At 35.5% G+C, this 22555-nt stretch overlaps 2 protein-coding genes across 3 annotated transcripts; both read left to right on the forward strand.

Annotated features, from left to right (window-relative positions):
• The first annotated feature begins 1437 nt into the window (after positions 1-1437).
• Positions 1438-12193, forward strand: LOC147409130 (carbon-nitrogen hydrolase family protein). 2 transcript variants are annotated; one of them, XM_086425774.1, is made up of 14 exons: positions 1438-1802; positions 1897-2119; positions 2237-2542; positions 4199-4422; positions 4537-4640; positions 5415-5549; positions 6419-6587; positions 7689-7824; positions 9387-9525; positions 9615-9791; positions 10404-10571; positions 10752-10847; positions 11421-11549; positions 11658-12193. In XM_086425774.1, exons 2-14 carry the CDS (start codon positions 1926-1928, stop codon positions 11880-11882), a joined length of 2202 nt encoding a protein of 733 aa, XP_086281900.1. In that variant the 5' UTR covers positions 1438-1802; positions 1897-1925; the 3' UTR covers positions 11883-12193. The 2 variants fall into 2 exon arrangements, with proteins under 2 accessions (XP_086281900.1, XP_086281892.1); XM_086425766.1 differs by having other exon boundaries at positions 1439-1802; positions 1902-2119.
• Positions 12194-14413: 2220 nt separating this feature from the next.
• LOC147409131 (peptidyl-prolyl cis-trans isomerase CYP40-like) lies at positions 14414-21721 on the forward strand. Its single transcript, XM_086425806.1, has 9 exons — positions 14414-14922; positions 16943-17443; positions 17697-17784; positions 17912-17964; positions 18835-18939; positions 19552-19627; positions 20081-20118; positions 20205-20275; positions 21417-21721. Exons 1-8 carry the CDS (start codon positions 14752-14754, stop codon positions 20256-20258), a joined length of 1086 nt encoding a protein of 361 aa, XP_086281932.1. The 5' UTR covers positions 14414-14751; the 3' UTR covers positions 20259-20275; positions 21417-21721.
• Positions 21722-22555: the final 834 nt, after the last annotated feature.

Genomic DNA, 22555 nt, shown 5'->3' on the forward strand with positions numbered 1-22555 from the left:
CCATTCAGACTCACTAATTTTGTCCAAAAAGAAAACAAGGATTTCCATCAACTTGATCGAGTTTTAGAGACTCCATTTCGATAAAATGGATTTGAAAATGAAGAAAAAATCATTTTCAAGCATTTTGAAGATGTATGTAAAAAATTAGGATTTTTCAATTCTTTTATTTCATTTTTAGATAAAAATCGATCAAGGATGATTCTTTTGATTTGAAATAATTTACACAAGTCGTTATGTCAAGTTTTAAGTTGACCTTTCCATGTCTTTTAGTTGGAAAAAATCGAAAAAATGAAAATGGGTGGTTTTATAGTGTCAAAGTCGTCAATTTTTATTTTTAAGTTCAATATTTTTTTATTGTCGAGGATGACATTCTTTTTAATTATTGTTGAACGCACTAATAATTATTGTCAACACACCAGTTTTATTTATTATTGAGCTCATAAGTTTTAATTATTGTTGAACTCAACAATAATTATTGCCGACATGCATGGCCGTTGGAATTGTTAGATATAATGGAGTAGTTGTTGAAATAGTTGGAAAGGAAATAGAGACTAGTTAAAACTTTAAAAAAAAAAAAATGAAAAAAATTTAAATGTGTCCTTTGACATGGAGGGCCAAAACAAATTTAAAAAATAAATAAAAAAATTCCAATGTATCCTTAGTAATTTTTGACATGTCAATAAAATTTGCCTATTATATATTTGTTTAAATACAAGATGTTTATATAGATTCTGTACATCAAATTTGATTTGGTCCAATTCAATTGTTATTGGATATTCATATCGAACTCTAACAAAAATGGCTCTGTTAAGAGATCAATCCGTTACTTATGTGACCAATTCCATATCCAATACAAGTCATATCGGATTGTTACCAAATCAACCTGGATCTGATCCAAACTCAATTCTAGGATTGGCAATGATCTGATTTTTATCCAATATTCGATGTAAAAAATAAGGTTCAGAGCACATTTTTTAGATTTTCGGATTGGATTCAGGTCGAAATTTTAAAATCAATTAAATTTTGGATTAACCCCAATCTGATCCAATTTTTTTTTCTTCTACTAAAAGCTCATTTTAACTAAGGGTAATTATAAAAGCACCTTAAGAATTAATAAGGGCAACTCACACATAATCAAATTATAAAAGCATCATTCTAAAAGTTCTAACCTCATCAAAACTGGTTAACATAAAAAAAAAATGGACAATTTAATATTCTTGAATTTATTTTAATAGGGTTAAAAGTTTTGAAATAAATTAATTTTTGGTGAAGATGATCTCTGTAACAAAACAAATCCCTTATGACTAGGGAGTGAGTTGCCCTTATTAATTTGTGGGGGGTGCTTTTATAATTACCCTTCACCTACAGCCCTAGTTTGCAAATACCAATCACTAGATTCCTAAATATGAATTCTTTCCAATCGAATTTTCCATACATTCCCTTTTGTTTAGGATCCAGTCCCAAATCCCAACAACGTGGAAGGTGGAGAAGAAGATGAGAATCAAAATCCCAACCCATACGCCACGTCATAGATGAAGGAAACACTGTATGCTACGTAGAATATAGAAAGCAAGCCCACTGGTCTTCAGTCCACGAAAGAATGGAACCCAGAAGAAAATGTGTCGTCTTTCTGAAGTAACGTACACGCACACATCCACGTCCACTTATCCCTGTTCCATCCACTCAGTTTGAACTTCGAACTTCAAAGCTAAACCACACCAAATCAAACGTACAAGTGTCTCATATATTTACAGAGGCAGATCAGCAAAACTGCTTACAATCTGCAACCCTAGTTGATCCCGGTAAAAACATCATTCATAATTTGTGTCATCGACCTTTAATTGTCAAAAAACCTTATAAAAATTCAATCTTGTTTGTTAATTTTACTGGATACAGTGCAGATAAAATAATTTATTGGAAAAAAAATGAGGTTGCTGAAGGCTGCAACTTGCAACCTGAATCAATGGGCTATGGATTTCGATTCCAATTTGCGGAACATTAAGGAATCCATAACGAGGGCTAAAGAATTAGGCGCAGTGATTCGGCTTGGACCTGAGCTCGAAATTACTGGTTATGGCTGCGAAGATCATTTCTTGGAGCTCGATACCGTATCTCACGCGTAAGTCAAAAATTTTTTAATCAGAATTTTAGGTTTTCAAATTAAATTAAAGGGATATTTAATAAAACTTTGATATTGAATCGATATGGTGTACCAAATTATGCGATTTGAATGCAGGTGGGAGTGCTTGAAAGATATTTTACTTGGTGATTGGACTGATAGTATATTGTGCAGCATTGGTATGCCTGTAATTAAAGGATCAGAGCGTTACAATTGTCAAGTTCTATGTTTAAATCGAAAAATACTAATGATTCGTCCCAAGATGTGGTTAGCGAATGATGGAAATTATAGGGAACTTCGGTGGTTTACGGCTTGGAAACAGAAAGATCAGCTTGTGGACTTCCAACTCTCAAATGACATTTCGGAGGCGTTGTCGCAGAAATCTGTACCTTTTGGTTACGGATACCTTCAGTTTCTAGACACGTAAGTGCTGAAAGTGTGAGTTGTAAATGTTGTATCCTTGGTGTATAAGTATTTGTAGAAGCTAAGCATGCATTAAATTAATAGGAGAATTTGATGACAATTTCCTTTAAATATCACTTGGGTAATAGGGACATTATTTGCATTTCTAAGAGTAAATGTGGCCTAGGGATAAAAAGCTTTGTGGATATGAATACCACACTTGTTGGGAAGTGGCTTTGGAGATTTAGAGATGAAACCAATAATCTCTGGAGGAGGGCCATTTTTTTATATTTTTCTTAGTATCATCGTCATCAAAGCATTATCTCAAAGATTTGTGGTCGGCTCAATGAATCTTGTACCTCCATTTTTGATCCCGTCCAAAACCATGTCTTCTGTTATTGAAAATGTTTTCATATTTGCTTTCACTACATGAATCCATGTTCTTTTGGGTCTTTGTCTTGCTCTTTTAGAACCTTAAACTTGTACATTCCTTCTAAGTATGCTCACATATGTTTATTTATTTCAAATATAGGTGCAATAAATCTAGGATGGGATATTGGAGTTACATGGATTCTATTTGGTTGTAGCATATAGAGAGGAATCCTGAAGGTTCATTTGGATTTCGAGATAGGCATTAGGTTCAAGGTGGGTAAGGGGAACATTATCAGGTTTTGGGAAGACATTAGGTGAGATGATTCTTCGCCTAAATAGGGTGTTTTTTGGTTCTTTTCTCTTTCTCATTGAGGAAAGAAGGCACATACTAGAAGTTCATTATACAAATAGGAGAGGGTTTGTATTGAAACTTCGGTTTAATGAGAAATTTGAACTATAGAGGAATGGGTAATTTAGCTGGCTTATTCCCTTATTTCTTCCTCAAATAATCGTGGGTTTGGAGTTTGAATGACCTATTTTCAATACTGCCTTTTTTTTTGTATAACTTCTTTGAATTGAATTCTACGCATCAATGATGCGATTACTTAAAATTGGAATATTGTTGAGTTATGTTTTATGTGAAAAACCAACGCTGAGAAAGTGAACCACCTTCTACTTCATTGTAGCTTGGTTCACAAAATTTGGAGTCTTTTTTCCTTCTAGTTTGGGATCTGTTGGATCATGTTGAGGCCTATGAATCGGGGCCTCAATACTTGTTGTTGTACCTTGTGTATTCTTCTAGTGGGGATTACTATGGAGATTCTTACTTTCGTGGCATGTTGGAAGGAAAAGAACAAGAATATCTTTGTGGGGAAGGAAGTCGATGCTATCTGGATTTTCTTCTCGGTTAAAGACCTTTATAATTGGTCTTCAGTTCTTATGGAGTTTAGGGTCTTATATTCTTCGAGGATTTCGTTTTTCAATGGGAAGTTAGTGTTAATGGGGTGGGGAAGTCTGTATTCTCTTAATCTTGTCCTTGGCAGGTCAAATCGGCCTATTAGGTTATTTAATACTTTTTATACCTTTTCTTCTTGACGTAGTATTCTATACTTTATAAAAAGTAAAAAATATTAGGATACCTGGATGAGATTCATGTGAATCGATTTTGTTGATACTCGGGTATCTTTTCCGGAGTTGTGTTCTTGGTGGGTTCGTTTTGTGTATTAATCATGATTTGTTGTTGGTTCCTCACTCTTGTGAGGCTGTAATGAACTGCTCATTGTAAGGTGTTTATTTTCTTGTCAGAGCTGTTGCTGCTGAAATTTGTGAAGAACTTTTTACCCCCGTCCCTCCTCATGCCGAGCTTGCGTTGAATGGCGTTGAAGTGTTTATGAATGCAAGTGGAAGTCACCACCAACTAAGAAAGCTTGGTGTTCGTCTTCGTGCTTTTACAGGTGCTACCCATACTCGTGGAGGGGTTTACATGTATAGCAATCACCAAGGATGTGATGGGGGCCGCCTTTATTATGGTATTAAAATGAACTTATTTGAACAAGCATTACTTAATGAAGTTTATTTCATTGTGGTTATATACTAGGTGTTTCTAGTGTTCATTTGAATCGTTCAATATTTATTTGTGGCAGATGGATGTTGTTGCATTGTCATAAATGGAGATGTTGTTGCCCAAGGATCACAATTTTCTTTGAAGGATGTTGAGGTTCTGGTTGCTCAAGTAGACCTAGACGCTGTAAGCTTTGATTTCATTTTCTTGATCTTGTTTCTTATTGTAGTAATAACTAATAAGGATTAAGGAAAACTAACCTTCTCTACTTTCAGAAGCTACCATAGCTGATCTTAAATTCATTAGAATTATTCATAAATGATCAATAAATGACTAAAAATGAGCGTATGGAACTTTATCCTGTTTATGTCTTTTTAGTGTGAAAATGAGCCGACCCCAAAATTTTGAGAGACTGCTTCGATGATGATGTCCTTATATTGTAAAATTCAACGTCAATGTTCTAATTACTTTAGACCCTTCACATCCGTTTTATGCTCGCTCTCTCGGTGCTGAAGACATTCTTGATTACTGAGGTGCTTGATTCAATTTAGTCCACAACCTCGTTAAGAGGTTTTCCACTTCTTCAAGATGCCAATAAGTACTAAACCACAAGAACCTCAGTACTTCTTTTATCGAACCAAAATCCAATAGTTCCTCCATCTCCCTCTTTGAATACCTAGAGGTCATAATCTGATATGGCAGAGAAGCTCAATTACCTCCATTATTCTCTTTATATGTATGGGAGGGATTCAAACCATGAACTTTTTAGTTACGATGAAAGCTTAAGACGATTAAACATATGGATCTATCTGCCAAGGCATACACACCTGCTTACCTGCTCATTAATTCAACTTACACTCATTTTATTATTTCATTTTGTGGTATTTTAGAATGATTGCTCATCATTTATATTCTCATGCCATGTCTTGATATCTCTGATTCCTTATTTCTAATTGGCAGGTTGCTAGTCTGAGGGGATCCATTAGTAGTTTTCAAGAGCAAGCAAGTTGCAAGTCATTGGTTTCATCGGTGGAAGTAGCATACAAGCTTTGCCAGTCTTTTAACTTGCAAACATCCCTCTCTAGTCCATTGAAGGTTAGTTGTTTAGGCTGTAAGGTCAATTAATTTCCCATATTCTCCACCTATCTATGCTGGAGCTGGCACAGCGTGGTGCACTGTGTGCAAATACACCACTGCTATATGGTATATTCTTCTATATAGAAGAGAACATGTGTGCCCCGGGAATTCTATTGTTTGCTAAGCATTATTTAGTTTTGTTCGAAAATGTGTTGGCATGTGTATGACCGGAAAAATATGTTGTTATTTTTGCTGGACATTCTTTTCAAGCAAAAAATGATTGGTGAGATGGGAAAGTCTGTGTGTGGTAATAGAGACCTGGGACCAAAACCCTACCATCACACTCTATCCACACTCTATATATGGAAGAAAAGGAGATGGAAATTGGCAGGCCTTTAAGGGAAAATATACTCTGGCATCTAATGCTAATTGCAGTCTGTTGGGGCCTCTGGAAGGAGAGGAACAGCCATGTGTTCAAAGGATAGGAGCAATCAGTTTAGGAGATCATTATTAGCATTCTGGGTATTGTTTTCTTTTGGTTTAAGATGTTCGAGGAGTTTAATGGCGTCTTCTTTCAAGATTTATTATTCTGATGGGACTCAGTTTATAAGTGAGAGCAGTGATTCTGTGTACTGTTTCATTGTGATGGTCACCTCGACCATCACTCTGTTCTATTTTAGATTTTTTATCTTTCGAAAAGAAAGAAAAGGAGATTGTCTGAGAAAGTTTAAAAGTACAAGGTGTAGATCTGGATTAGGTTAAGGAAAATATTTCCCAATTGATAACAATAGATCAATTATCAGTTGTTTGATTTACGATATACCTTTAGATAAGTTGTGTCCTTATATGTCATCTATGCTCAACTAAGTATCCTTCATGATATGCAGATTAGGTATCACTCCCCTGAAGAGGAGATAGCCCTTGGACCTGGTTGCTGGTTATGGGACTATTTACGAAGAAGTGGTGCTTCGGGATTTTTGCTTCCACTTTCTGGTGGAGCAGATAGCTCCTCTGTTACTGCTATTGTTGGTTCCATGTGCCAGCTTGTTGTAAGAGGTCAGTCGTACGGGTATTCAAATATTGTTACATTATTCTAGAACTATATCTTTGTATATTTTGTTCCTACACATATCATATATATATATATATATGTCTGGGATGTGTTCGGGGGACATCTAAAACTGACAACTATTTTTATCAATCATCTGGATGCTGTCCATTTTTTCAATGTTTCTGCAACACAGCCCGATGCCTTTGGATCTTGTAAAATGGATGGCATCAGAGAGATGTAAAAATAGTAGTCACTTGTAGATGTCCCCCGAACACGTCCATATATATATAGTTTGTTTGTTTGATTCAAACTTATTAGTCAGTTCATTTTGAGACTGGGAAGAAGGCTTTCTGCATTCCTGTTTATCTGAACACCTGTGCGGTGGGCAGGACCCACTGATAAAATATTCTTTAAAAAAGCATGCCATTCGCAAAATTTTCTTCCGGACAAGCACTCACTATTTTTTTGCTGAAGGATTGTCAATTTGAGTCATTTCTCCTTAGGAGATCTCTTGGTGGACCCATTGGATGGTATACCCCAATATACATGCCCAAAAGCGGGGGCAGCAGGATTGTGAATGAGACCGCCATACTTAGGTTCTGGAGTGTATTCAAAGCATGCAATGCCGCATGGTATAGCTTGGAATCATATGCTGATGAATTGATGGATCACTTCTATGGTTGTCTATGTCTGAAATATTGTCTTTAATCAATGGTTATTCATCATTTGGAAATTGGAACCATGCAAGTTATTTTTCTTTCAAAAGAATGTTCTTGAATGGAAGGCCTGGACCTAGCCAGGGCCCATTCAAGGGAAAACCTAATGCTTGGATTATCTGCAATGTGATTTTGGTAATTTATACTGCACTTGCAACATTTTCGGATCCACTCCCAGTGCAGAAGTATGTTTTGGCAGAGGAAACAGCGACCTTCATAATAGATTTTGGACAATAATGTCCAAGGAAGCTCCATGTGTGCTACCTGTATGGTAGAAGCAGCAGGACTGTCTTCGTCCTCTTTGTATATCTCTACTGAATTATTCAATTTTTGTGACTTTTTATTTCATTCAATGGTTGATGACACACACACACACGTATATATTTGCAGAAATTGCAAATGGGGATGAACAAGTAAAAGCTGATGCAATACGAATTGGTCGCTACACAAATGGGAAGTTTCCTACTGACAGCAAAGAATTTGCCAAACGCATATTTTACACCGTCTTCATGGGATCTGAAAATAGGCAAGACTTGGATCCATAATCGGAATTTCTTTCAATAACATGTTTGACACATTTTTTGCCCATATGATTTTCTAGTACTTTTCTATTGGTTTGCATCTGAAATGATTTATATTAACATTTGTGCTTTTCTTTAATTTTGTTAGTTTGACCTAATTTGTTTTATATTGCCACCAATATCTGGAGGATGTTCATCTCAAGAGGAAGTCACTGGTTTTTTTTTTTACTTGTTTATTTTATGATTGGTAAGAGCAAGACAATTTGAACTTAGGCAGATCATATTCAGCCAAGGATTTTATTATTGTGCAGATTCGCAAATTGACAACAGTCCAAAATTCTCCCCGATTGGATAATTCTAAGATCCAACTTATACCTTTTCTCCCTTTCCCGACCATTCATCTTTATTTTCTTTACTTGCTTCCCTTATTTCAGCTGTCCCTGATTTAGCTCTTTGTCAGACTTGTGATTGTCTGGCAACTGAAATTATATGGAGTTGACTGTGTAACAGCGACATGAATGGCTTGTTGGTGCTTGGTACAAATAGGAGTACCTGTAGCCTGCTTTCAAGAAGCTCAAAATAGATGTGCCCATTCATATGTATTATAATATAATATTTTAGTTACATTTAAGAAAAATATAAGTAAATTTATATGTGTGAAGGGCATAGGCATACGATGGCTCCTCCATTAACTTGGTTCCCTTTTCATCTCAACAAGGAGACTAGTATAGCATAACAGAGCATACAGCTGGAACTCCCTGGAGAAAAAAAATCAGTCCTTGATGAGTGAAAGGATGAGATGCCCCGGAGTTGTGGTTTGTGGGCTATAGCATGTACCGGCTTACCTGGTATGTGTGGTTTGTGGGGTATTACATGTACCCAGGGGGATTTGGGCAAGATATGGTGTTCTAAGATGCCAGTTGCTTTACCCCTGCTAGTCAAGCCTATAGGTCCGGACACCCATCATAAAAAAGAAAGAAAGAATGTTCGATGATGCATAATCAATAGATTCCAAAGATGCTACAATTATTTCAGCGAGAGCTGCTGGTGCTATTGGAAACGTGATAAAGTGTTGGTTTTTTGATTACTTATTAGGGTGTGGAGGATGGAATGCACCAGCAATCTCTTTAACAATATTTTTTTTAACAAGAAACCATTAAAATAAAGGGTCACAGACAAAAGTGTCATGATTTGTGGTGTTATGTTTTGACATGTGCATCTGTGCTGATATATGCCAGCATGCTAAAAGTGCCTAAAAGTATTGTCTCACTATTGCACAGGGCCTAATAATTAGATAGACAAGATTAATGTGGAAGTTTTTTATGTTCATAACAAAGGTCCTGAAAAACATGCGGATTCTCGAGGAAAGGTTCTGACTACTAAATCGATCTAAATTTAACAAAAGAGACTTCTGATAGGGTTACTTTTTTTTTTCTTTTTCTTCTCATGACTTATTCTAAGAAACTTTGTCAATTTTTATGTGAAACTCGCTTTTGCATTACCAATTGCTTCAACTTTGTCATATTTGAAGTGATCTATGACAGCCCTTGTTATGGTTTCCTTGCAGTTCAGAAGTCACAAAGTTGCGGGCGAAGGTGCTAGCAGATGAGATTGGCTCGTGGCACCTTGATGTTTGCATAGATAGTGTTATTTCTGCCTTGCTTTCCTTGTTCCAAACACTTACGGGAAAACGTCCACGTTACAAGGCAAATCTTGATGGCCATAAACCATAGCAATTCAGCAATAGTTGATTTTATTTCACTAGTGGTTCAACCATATTTTTTTGTGTGCACAGGTTGATGGGGGATCAAATACTGAGAACTTAGGGTTGCAAAATATTCAAGCTCGAATAAGAATGGTGCTAGCCTTTATGCTAGCATCACTCATGCCTTGGGTTCACAACAATCCCGGATTTTATCTTGTATTGGGTAGCTCCAATGTGGATGAAGGATTGCGTGGTTATTTAACAAAGGTATTATTAAAATTTTCCTTCTGTTTCATGACAGTTACTGTTTCTTTATTTCCTGAGTTAAAAAGTTTGACAGTATGAAGACAATGTAGTTGGGCCTTGGACCACTTTATCCTTTCTCACCAGGGGGTTTGCACAAAAAGGATACCTGACTGTATTGGTATGCATCCCCCTTTTGCAAATCTTGATGTGGGAAAAGATCCAACATTCCTCGTCTCAGCTGCAGTCGAGGTTCTAGAGTGACAATCCTTCCAAATCATTAAATACTTGGCCAAGTTGCTTCTTTTGTTCTGATTAACTCATTGATCTCATTAAACTGACCCCAAGACTTTATAAAGTCGAGTCGATTTGAGGCAGGTCTTTTGATTTCTTACTTGAAAATTTTAGTATTGGTTTGAATTGACTTGTGCTTTGATTGAGCTTAGTAACCTAGTGTGTTTTTTCTTGTTCTTTTTCCTAATTTTTAATTCTTGAACTCCTGTTTTTGTAGAAATATTACAATAAATCTGCAATGGAATTGTTTACATGACTAAGAATTTAATAGCTATTATCTTTGTAGTAAGTTGACCTAATTAAATCGTAATGAGAACTCATGTTTCTATCTTTTCGGCACAGTACGATTGCAGCTCGGCAGATATAAATCCCATTGGGAGTATTAGTAAGCAGGATCTTCGGGCCTTTCTGCGATGGGCTGCCATCCATCTTGGTTATTCTTCTTTGGCTGAAATAGAAGCAGCTCCTCCAACAGCCGAACTGGAACCTATACGGTCCAATTACAGCCAGGTATTACTTAGGCTTATTGTAAGTTTCTTTGGGTTGATTGATCCAACTCACGTTTCTTCATTATATAATATGTGAATATATTGTCTGGGATTCCTTATTCTTAATTCTTGTTGAGTCCAAGAAGCTATAGTTGAGAGAGAAACACTATAATGCATGATATCTGTTTTCTGTGTAGAACAGTTGGATGAAGTTGACATGGGAATGACATATGAGGAGCTCTCGGTGTATGGAAGATTGCGTAAAATTTTCCGCTGTGGGCCTGTATCAATGTTTCAGGTTGGTCTCACTACCCTACCCTGTCTCAGGGAAGCTCCCCCACCGTTGATGGAGAAGCCTGGTTTCTTTTTTCTCTATTGCTGGACAAAGCCATCAATCGGAACCATTCAATCAATGGTCTGCCTATTGGGATGGGTTACTGTCAAGACTGATTAACAATCAGATCAATCATTTTCTTTTGTTGCAAAACTTCCACCAATCATGATTATGATTCTCCTCTTTCTCATCTTCACACATTACCCCCAAAGCTGATACACTCTTCTTTCAAGCATCTCAACCCCTTTGATATCTCCTCTTCATTCTCATCCTTTGAGCTGCAGTTCACCACAACCAAATCAAACTACACTTTGGTTCAAAACTTTCAATTAGTGACGACCTAAACTTAGAATCATTTGGTTTGTGTGAACTTCAGTATACGACCCATTCAAAAGGTGACTATTGATTGAATGATCTAAGACCAAAATCTTGACGGCCACACTTTTGTTAGTGTGGTAGAATTTACTATATATTTTCATGTGCTATTGAGGAATGCTAATTGAATATATCGTGCCCAATGCTTTTCCCTCATTGCAGAATCTCTGTTATAAATGGGGTGGAAAGTTATCCCCATCAGAGATAGCCGATAAAGTGAAGCACTTCTTCAAGTACTACTCAATCAATCGACACAAGATGACTGTATTAACACCTTCCTATCATGCTGAGGTATTTTAATTATCTCATCCTCATTTGAACTAAACATCTTTCAGAGTTGATAACTTCTCTTGATACTGATATTACTAGAAAAAATTATACCCTTTTGGTATTGTGCAGAGTTATTCACCAGAGGACAACAGATTCGATCTTCGCCAGTTTCTCTACAATGCAAGATGGCCGTATCAGTTCCGCAAAATCGATGAACTTGTACAGAAGTTTGATGGTGACAAAGTTGCTATTGTGGGATTGGATAATCAAGAAAAAGCAGGAGTTACATTAGACCAAGGAGGCGGGATGGGAGTAATAGCCGCGGGCTCTGGTGATCCAAAAGTCGGCCTCTAATATTGGATATCAACAATTTTTAAGTTTAGAATAACGGGTTCCAATAAAAATACTCGAAGAGCCAAGGTCCTTACGTGCCATTAACTCATTGATATACATTATTTATTAATTTATGATGAGTGACTTGTAGTGTTTATTATACCTCACATTTCTGATCCCAAACCCGAATAGAGTAGGGTTACATCTAATTAGCAGATGATGTAAAACCTTCGCCATATCCTAGCATGCTATGATACGAGTCGTAATTTATTTAATATTATTTTAATGCAATAAAATGGAAGGAAAATGAATGAAGCCCTTCATTCCTCTAATGTGAATGCCAGACTGACTAAAAGATTCTTTTGTGCACCAAAACGTCGTACCCACTTTATTTATCGAGCAGTTTATGACTTTTCGTGTTAAACTTTAACTAACTTGATAATCCCTATTAAAGATGCCCTTGATGCGCATTTGTATGAAATAGTGTGGTGCGGTAGGTATTGACCAATATGGATTACTAAGTAGTATTATGTGGGTGTTAGTGGTGTTGAGGTTACTTCCCACTTAAAACTCCTTTTCTCTAAAAATAAAATAAAATAAACATTTCAAACGGGTTCATTTTCCTTTCATTGCGTTGGATTATTTCTTGTACCATTGATTTTTTCAGTACTAAGGAGCTAATGGTGGGGTGTCCTATTTTCATACCCATTGGTTATTTGTAGGTCATTCTTTGTCATCCTGGCTGGAATCAACCATGAGCGGTTTAAGCGGTAGTTGGGCTTACATCACTCAATTATTAAGATTATCATTGTGCTCTTGGCATTATAAGTGAGTGATGTCAATCTATAAGAAACGAACGATGAATGCAGTTTTGGTACATGGCTGACGTGACAAGGGCACATAATCGCATATCTTTTTCTGTATCCCGGTGAAAATGATGTATGATTATGTGTCTTTACCATGTCAGCCAGATATTAATATCGCGTGCTTTCATCACGATTCATAAGAAAAATATGATGGATAAGGATCCACCAACCATCTTATCTTTAAATTAGATAGACCCAATTCATGATAAAATGATTTTTATGGATAAAAATGATTGAAATAGTGTAATCAAGTTGACTTTTGACCTAATTGTTCTCCTCAATGGGACTGCTTAAATAAAGGCAATGGATGTTCAATCCTTCTAAGTAAGGCACTTGTTGAAAATTGAAGTGAATAATTTTATTCGTTTATAAGAGGTAAGATGTTCAACCTAATAATGTAAGAATGTTTTTATAATCTGAAAGAAATAATTATGTAATTTTGCATTGATAATGTTTTTTATTTTTATTTAAAAAAAAATGCTGAAGTGACATTGAGTTTGACATCTATTCTCACATTGCTGACATGGATGTGTGTATAGAACGATAAATGCTTTTCATCAAGATATGTATGAAAAGCATTTTGGTTATGTGCGCACTTCCACATCATCAACAATGTGTGAATCGATGTCAAATTCAATGTTACTGTAGCATGACTTATTTTTTTTTTCATTAAAACAAAAGTTTAAAGAAATGTATAGTAAGGAAAATTTAAAATGTAAAAATATTAACTAATATAAATTTGCATCAACAAAATAGAAAAGAATCGTGATGAATGACACGGTTGGGTACACGTTTGACGTGACAATGACACATAACCATACATCTTTTTCATCATGATACACAAGAAAAGATGTATGATTCCGTGCCCTTGCCACGTTAGATGCATACCCAATTATGTGTATTCACCATTATTCAATGGAAAAATACCCCTCTCCTTATAATGATAAAGTTTGAAGTGTTATTAACATTTCATGCGTTGAATATAGCGAAATTTCAATTTTTTAGTACACTATTCATTTAATTCCCAAAACATGTTTTCTAGTAAGATCGTCACTTTTATAATTAGTGATCTCGTTGAAATTATACCTACGATCTTGTTGTTAACATATCAAGGATATTTTTCTTTAAAATTACCTACAATCTAGTTAATAATTTATTAATGAGATCGTCACTTTTTATCAGTAAAATCATCCCTTTAAATTAGAATAATTACTTGCAATTTCACTAGAAAGCATATTTTCAGAACTAAAATGAACATTACAAAAAAAAAATTGAAATTTTTGCAAAAGCTGCGCACTTATATGGATTTTCTCAAGATTGTTGTTTCAACTCTCTCGTGGCATCGTGCTATTGGTTGATATATTATACTTTAAACACAAATTTGTACTGATAAAAGAGATTGTCTGTAATAACAGATAAAATTCCTACTTTTGGTGCTCCGTCCTTCCTTCTTCGTTTATTTTATATATATACGATGGACAGACGGAACAACAACCAAACTGTATCGACAAATGCAAAACGACTATGTGGCGCTGTTGATGAAATGAAATGACGTGTAATCCGCTGCGCGACATAGTGTCAGTATGTGTAGTACATCAGCATCACATCATATTCATGTTTTTTTTAAAATTAATGTACGATGGAAAATCTCCTTTTAACAACTACTACGTTTTCGAGGCAAAGCTGTCAACAAACCCAAATCCCCCAACCCATACTGATGACCGGACCCCCATACCCACACCTTCAGTGCCTACAATCCTTAAAAAAATATTAAAAAATAAACAAGAAACAAATGTAACTGTCTTATACGGCGTATTTTAGCAAGAAACCAACATAAATAGTGATAGTTTGAAGTAAATCGAATAGTTGAGTGTTGGGTGGGTAAATCAAAGAGGTTTTCTCGCGCTTCGGTGGGTTCAAAGAAAAGAGGGTTAGGGTTTTAGACATTGTTGCGGAGGTTACAGGAATCAAGAATAGATCAGAGGAGGAAGAACAAGAAGATCGATACAGAGAGAGAGAGAGAGATGGTGAATCAACGGTGTTTCTTGGACATAAGTATAGGAGGAGAGCTTGAAGGGAGGATAGTTGTGGAGTTGTACAGCGATGTGGTTCCCAAAACTGCAGAGAATTTCAGGGCTCTCTGCACTGGAGAGAAGGGCATTGGCCCTAATACTTCTGTTCCTCTCCATTACAAGGTCTCCACTCTTCTCTCTCTCTCTCTCTATTTGTGGCTAAAGTTACCATGTTTCTTTTGTACAGAAAGACTGCAATACCCTTCGTTATTCTGAAAATCACATCTTCATTTGTTTGTTTTTCTGATAATTTTTGTTAAACAAAAGGGTATTTCTGTCTTTGTAAGTCAATGACTTTACGCCTTTGAAATTTTTGGTTTAAATCATCGATGTCCATGGCAATCTCTTAGTATTTCCATATCTTTCGTCTTCTTTGTTGCTATTATTCAATTCTTTTTCCAAATCATATTTTATTTAGGAATCAATGAACTTAAGGTTTACGTATCAATTAGTTCTTGTAACATTCGTAGCCATCTCCGTGTTGGAAATAAAGTTCTTTATATGAGATTTTAAGATCATATTATAACTCTCTATTGACATTTTTGAGCGTTTATTTAGTTTTGATTTAATTTTTTTTATTAAAAGTTCTTGAAGTTGTAGAATTAAAAAAAAAAAAAACAAAAAAAAACAAAAAACTATTTGGGGAATGCAAACGCAACTTGAGCATGGAAATTTAAGTATCTCGTTGATTTCTCAGTGCACAATTTAAAGCAAAGTCACCGTGGGATCCACAATGCATATCGGTTTCGTTCAAACAAATTTCATGTTAATTGAGGAGAAATTTATTAACTCAAGAATGCATAATCATCATTGAAAGAAAGATAGTAATTGTGGCATTTTTTGTTGGTAGCCTCATTATATGTTAAGAATTGTGGACTGAAGCAAATCGAGAAGCGATTACTTTAATTCTCGGTGTCTTGAGAACGTGGTTTTAAAACTCGTTTTGGCGTCTCGTCTCGTCCGTGAACGAGACCGAGTTGTCTTGGAAGAGTTTTCCAATACGTTTGAGTTGTCTTGTTCAACAAAGAGAAAAATGAATTGTGGTTTTAAATTTCGTCTGATACGCTTGACTTGTCTATTCGTTTCGTTTGTGAACGATACTGAGATGTATCAGACGAGTCGTCTCGGTCTCGGACGAGATTTAAAACCATGTTTGAGAGCTTGAATGCCAACACATTCACACACCTGTATTCTAATGTAACATTTTATTTAGATTTAACATTTAAATTATTATTATTATTATTGTTATTATTATTTTTTACAAAAAATAAGGAAAGAAATATATGAAGGTGATAGAAAATATTTCTAGACACCATAATATCAAACCACGGTTGTTCTTAGGAGCTTAACAAATTAGTGTTTGGAGGATAAATTACAAAAAATTCTTTCAAAAGTATTTTTTGTTGAAAATCTTTAAAACAAAGATTGACACTACCTTATGCGATATGATGTGTGTCGATATGACAAAAATCTCAAGAAGTGCTGTGTCTTTGTTACATAGATCAGAAGCCATTCACCCCATTCAACTCGGACAATTGACTTGACAGTCTCTTCCTTCGCATGAAGAGGTTCTTCTTGAGTGGATTCTTTTCCTTTCCTCACATCATTGAAACCTAACCCATGATATCTAATTTTATAGTAATGTCTATACCCTTTTATGGAAAACATTTCTTAAAGAAATTTGTACTGTTTTGGAGTTTTTTATTTTTAAATGAAGAAATCTATTTTAGGAAAATACTTTTTTGGGAAAATTTCACAACACATGATATTAGCAAATTTTTATTTTTATTTTAATGTCGTAGATACTAATGCCTTCTCTAGCATTTTACATTGAGTCGTGCTAGAGTGACCTCAGTGGGGAACACACAGGGGACACCAGGAAATGGTGGCGCGTGCATGTCTGTAGATGCGTTTTACTTGTATCTCGGAGAAAACACATCTGTAGGTATGTGCGCTCCACCGCGTCAAGATGTCCCCCTTGTGTCCCCCACTAAGGTCACTCCAGCATTAATCTTTTACATTAGATAGGATTGAATAACTTCAATTCTTGTAAAGGGCTGTACTTATCTCTATCACATTGGCTCTGTTTGCCATTTTAATTTTTCTTGTTATTTTAATAATAATGGCTGAATATTCATCTCAGGGTGTTTGTGTTCATCGCATTGTTAGAGGTTTTATGATTCAAGGTGGAGACATATCTGCTGGAGATGGCACAGGAGGAGAATCCATTTATGGTTTGAAATTTGAAGATGAGAATTTTGAATTGAAACATGAAAGGAAAGGAATGTTATCGATGGCCAATTCCGGCCCTAACACCAATGGGTCTCAGTTCTTTATTACTACTAATCGAACTTCTCATCTAGATGGAAAACATGTTGTATTTGGAAAGGTAATCAAAGGCATGGGTGTGGTTCGTTCCATTGAACATGTGACCACTGGTGATGGTGATTGTCCCACTCTTGATGTTATAATTGCGGATTGTGGGGAAATTCCAGAGGGGGCAGATGATGGGATTTCTAATTTTTTTAAAGATGGTGATCCTTACCCTGATTGGCCAGCTGACCTTGATAAGAAGCCGAAAGAAATTTCGTGGTGGATAAATGCTGTTGATTCTGCCAAAACTTTTGGAAATGAGCACTACAAGGTATTTGTATTAAAATCAAGTTTTTATATGTGATTTTATTCAATTAGTTTTCACTTCATCAACTTTGGTTTCATTAGTTTTCTATGTTGGGTACCAAGGATCTATAATATTTTCTGCAGAATGCATTTAATTACATCATCTTATCTGACAAGATCACGTGTTGCCTCGTAACATGCTTTTGAATATTCATTTGTCTATTTTGCGTTCTTTGGTTATTTTCTATTTAGTTTAACTTAATCATTGGTGCACACAGAAGCAAGACTATAAGATGGCTCTTAGAAAATATCGGAAGGCTTTGCGCTACTTGGATGACTGCTGGGAGAAAGAAGACATTGATGAAGGTGCACCTCCTACTTTCTCATAATAATATTGTTTCTGATCTGAATCTTTCTGGTGACTACATTGCTAAATTTTAACGTTGCCATACCTTAGTTCCTTACCTATTTGTATGTTTTTGTGATTATGCAGAAAAGAATTCACATCTAAGGACGTTAAAGTCACAGATATTCACAAACAGTTCTGTAAGTTTTTCTTTTTACCATTTGATGGATGTGATGAACATGTTAGCTGAGTATTTGTGAATTGTGAGGACCGAGGACCATCTCCATTATACTTTGTAGCTGTGCAATGTGAATTATTTCCTTAATTTTATCTAAATTTCCATATATTTACTTAACATTTTTCACTGATAAAAAAGAATTTTTTTTTTGAAGTATAAATGAAAGGATACACACAATACAAGAGTCTTTCAAATTCAAGTCCGAGCTGACCTATTAATATCAAAACCCGATCGCAACAAATGAAACACACCATTGCCTGCTTCCATCTCATACTTCAACCACCCCAGGTCTTTAAAGCCTGGTTTTAAGAAACTCAAAATTGCATCACCCTTATATATTGGCTTCCCGTCTAATCTTTTTTAACATCTGTAATTGCTATAACTAGCCTTTTTTTAAATGATTATTTTCTTGCACATCTCTTTTTCTCTTTAGCAAAATATCTGCACTAAAATGTTTATTTTGCCATCCTTCGTCAGTAATGTGAAATCAGACCTGCATTGTTTTATAACCTTTGGTCATTCCAAATTTTCTTTTTTTTGCACTCAAACAGCGTTAAATTTAAGTTTTCCACGGTGTACTATTTTCCTTAGAGTTGGCTGTGCAATCAAACACGCCTTTAAGAAAAACAGGATTAAGTTAAAAATGCTGGACATGGATATGGCTCCCATTTTGAAGTGTCCAGGTAATATAAACTTTAGAAGACATGGTCCTTTTTTGAGTTGTACATCTTTTCCTATCTTAGCTTATCTACTACTCGAGCATTGGATTCTGATATCACTCTCTTAGTTTTATTTATTTATTAACTAATGATGTATGATGTGTACACTTTAGGCTGGCAAGCTGAAGTTAGGAGATTTGAAAGGGGCATTGTTGGATGCAGACTTCGCTATGCGGGATGGAGAGGCTAATGTGAAAGCCCTGTTCCGTCAAGGTCAGGTTGGTATCTTCCATCAATAGGAATTTTAATTACTGGGAACCTGAGCTATTTTCAAACGCAAGTTTATGGAGGCTTCATTATTTTATGTTTTTTCTGTTATGTAACTGTTTGCATACACCCAAATTTAAAGATTCATCAACATCAGAGCCTTATCCCAAGATTTGGGGTTGGCCGAATGAATCTATCCCTCCATCCAATTCCCTGCCCTGAGCCATGATTTATTGTTGAAAGCAAGTTCCTCTCCATTTTCGTTATCTCAATCCATATTTGTTTGGGCTTTCCTTTCACTCTTGTATAATCTTCAATATAAAGATTTGTTTCTACTAATTCTCACTTTGCAATGGTTGCATGAGAAAAGAGCCTACCTTTTTTTTAAGTGAGGTCTGTCTGGATTCTCTTTATTAAATCTCTCTGGTGTGCTATGTACTGCTTGTTTGTTCTCGAACATATTACATTTAAAGTGCCAAACTCTCTTAGGCTTTAAAGCTTCAAGTCTTTATGTACTTTGTTGGCAATATTTTTTTCCCCTTTCTTTTAACACCCTTTTGAGGGGTTCACTATCATGTAAGCCACATATGATTGTATTCTGTGATTTCCTGTTGATCTTTCAGGCATACATGGCGCTTAATGATGTAGACTCTGCAGTTGAAAGTTTCAAGAAGGCATCGGAATTGGAGCCAAATGATGGTTGGTGACATTTAGTTTTTAACCATACTTTTGTCATAATATGGAAATTGAAGTTGAATTAACTTGAACTCGACTAAGGATCTCTCTTTTGGGACCTTATCTGTATGCAAGTTTTTGACATTCTAATTTTATACCAAATGTCTTAGTTGTGCTGACCACCTTTTTCACATGTTACATATTCTAGTTAACTCCCTCAAAACCTTGATTTTTTACTTTACATTACTTGTATGGCATGATATTTTTTCACTGCCAAGTTCCAAGTTGATCAGCCACTTATTTAACATTGTGGACTTGGAGACCCATAAATCTGTTGACAATGCAAGTTTGAGGTTGTGTGTTCGAGTTGTGCTTAGCCATCAAAAAAGGGAAAAAAAGAAAAAAGAAAAAATTCCACATTGCTGTGAATTTTAAGTTCTTTACTATGCATTTATGTTAATATTTTGCGTCTTTCAGGGGGAATAAAGAAGGGGCTTGCTGCTGCAAGGAAGAAGGTCAGTAGATTCACTTAAATTTGAAATTTTTTGGAGCTATAGATGTCTATTTGTACTTGGGTTTTGATAGCTGAAATGGGTTACAGATTGCCGAGAGACGTGATAAGGAGAGAAAGGCTTTTTCAAAGATGTTCCAGTAGTGTTCATGCAGTCCTCGGTATGCTTGATACTTCTCCATCACTTTTGCTCTAGAATAACTTGATATCGAAATTAGGCTGCAACAACCACCAACCTGTGCCCACCCCCAACCTGACTTTGGGCATGAAATGCTCAATCCAAGCCCAACCCAAGACGGGTTGGCTCATTCCTCATTAATACTAGATAATTTAGTAATGATAATGGCTTGTACAAAATTTGCAGTTATTTGTCCTAAAAATATATTTCAAAGCTCACATACGTAAAATTATAAGCAAAGGTAAAGAAAAAGATGATGATGATTGACTAAAGTTTGAAATGTCAATTGTGAATTGTGAATGAGAAAGTTCCAAAGATATTTAAAAATATTTTTAAATTATAAAAATATTAAGTTCAGGTTTGAGCAAATCGGGCAACCTGATGTCTGCTCAAACCCAACCTGATTTGATTTGGTCAAATTTCTTTTTTTGCCCAAACTCGAGCATGAGCCATTGCAAACTGTGCCCAAACCTGACTCAAGGTTGGGTTGAACCTGATGGGTTCGGGTTTAACCTGCCCAAGTTGCAACTGAAATTGGTATCTTTTGGGATTTAAGATACAGGCTGTGGCTGACAGCACATTTCTATATGTACATTCTAAGGATACAAGGAGTCAAGTGGTTTAGGCTTTTTCCAGTTGCAGGCATCGATAATTTTGAGGGAATGTCAGGAATTATTCTATTAATGAAAAAAGGCGGAGTAGAGTATTGTCAACACCAAATTTATATTTAAAAACATCCCCACATTATATATTATAATCAATAGTTAATGTTAGCATTTTTTAAATTCATGTTAGTTAATTTTTCAAATTATGAAATTACCCTTGCATTTCATTAATAACACAAGTTATAATACTAGCATATCTATTTGAAATTTCTAAAACAATCACACAAGACTCCCCGATGAAACTCCATCGTTTTTATTCTTTTGGATTTAATCATTTTTCGGTCTTCCGATCTCCATTTTGGGAAAACATCAAATTGTGTGCCCTACCCCTGAATAGTTGTAACATGAATGATCGTAAAAATCATGTTCCGTACTTCTGGTTTACAATGTTGAAATTGTGTATAGAAAATAAAAATTATTCTCTTATACTATTTGGTAATAGTTTGTTTTAATTTGCAGGTTCTGATAAAGAGAGTAGGAATGTACCAGATCCCTTAAGAGCAATTACAATCATACAGACTCAGAGAGGCTTGAACCAATTTTTGATTTTAAGTAAAATTAGGAACTTCAATAATTTGAGGCTGACAGTCACTGGATTGCTATAATGATGAATTCATCTGTGTAGTCATCAAAAACAATTTTGTTGGGTAGGAGATTTTACATTTGTATAAAATGATAGTTTCTTCTTGACTGGTTTTGACTTTAATCTTGGACCAGAACTTGTAGAATTTTACTTTTAGAAAGGGAAATATCGAATGAATCAATCATCAATTATGAGATTTGAATATTTTTTCCCTTAATATGGTGAATGGCTAATGTCCATGGTCCTTGAATTCCAGAAAACCTCGGATTCACAAGAACAAAATTTCGATTTGATTTCTTTCCCTTAACATGGCGAATGGCTAAGGTCCATGGTCCATATTATTAAGGGTATGTTTGTTATGACTTTTTTTCGGTAGTTTTGTGTGCTTTGATCTGGCAAAGCAAGTTTGTTGGTAAGACTTCTGCTTCAATAGCTTTTGTGGGAAATCTGAAATTGTGTTTTTGAGAAAGTCTTGCCGGGATTGCTTTCGCATGTGAGCCACTAGGAAAAGTTAACATTGATAAAAATGCATAGGATGAAATGACGATTTCACTCATTCTTCTTAACTCATCAATCAAACAACAAAAACAATTCAACCTCTCTCTACTACTTCATCAGCTTCTGTAATAACCAAGATTCTCTTGGACGTCAAAAACAATTCAACCTCTCTCTACTACTTCATCAGCTTCTGTAACAACCAAGATTCTCTTGGACGTAGCTTCCTAGACTCTGGGCTTATGTTTCTCCTATAACAGATTTTTTGGGAAGGAGATTTTACATTTGTATAAAATGATAGTTTCTTCTTTACTGATTTTGTATTTTTTACTTCCAATCTTTTCAACCACCATTGTGGGGCTAAAGGGAAATTCAATATCACGAATGCAAGCCATTTTGGTTTTTAATTCTTTTAATTAAAAAAGAACTCAATTTGCTTGCAGCTAGCCACTACTGAGAGTCATTTGGACTATTGGACCAAAACTTGGAAAAATTTTCTTCTAAAAGGGAAAAATATTGA

The sequence above is a fragment of the Akebia trifoliata genome, chromosome 2 (genome assembly GCF_017979445.1).
Source record: "Akebia trifoliata isolate Shusen 1 chromosome 2, ASM1797944v1, whole genome shotgun sequence".
In the NCBI taxonomy this organism is placed as follows: domain Eukaryota; kingdom Viridiplantae; phylum Streptophyta; class Magnoliopsida; order Ranunculales; family Lardizabalaceae; genus Akebia; species Akebia trifoliata.

Bases quoted from the DNA above. Each gene is read 5' to 3' on its own strand.
- LOC147409131 (XM_086425806.1), top strand. From the start codon at position 14,752: ATGGTGAATCAACGGTGTTTCTTGGACATAAGTATAGGAGGAGAGCTT. The intron at 14,923-16,942 runs GTCTCCACTCTT...TATTCATCTCAG, and splicing joins CTGTTCCTCTCCATTACAAG to GGTGTTTGTGTTCATCGCAT. The intron at 18,940-19,551 runs GTTGGTATCTTC...TTGATCTTTCAG, and splicing joins CCCTGTTCCGTCAAGGTCAG to GCATACATGGCGCTTAATGA.
- LOC147409130 (XM_086425774.1), top strand. From the start codon at position 1,926: ATGAGGTTGCTGAAGGCTGCAACTTGCAACCTGAATCAATGGGCTATG. The intron at 2,543-4,198 runs GTAAGTGCTGAA...TTTTCTTGTCAG, and splicing joins TACCTTCAGTTTCTAGACAC to AGCTGTTGCTGCTGAAATTT. The intron at 11,550-11,657 runs GTATTTTAATTA...GGTATTGTGCAG, and splicing joins CACCTTCCTATCATGCTGAG to AGTTATTCACCAGAGGACAA.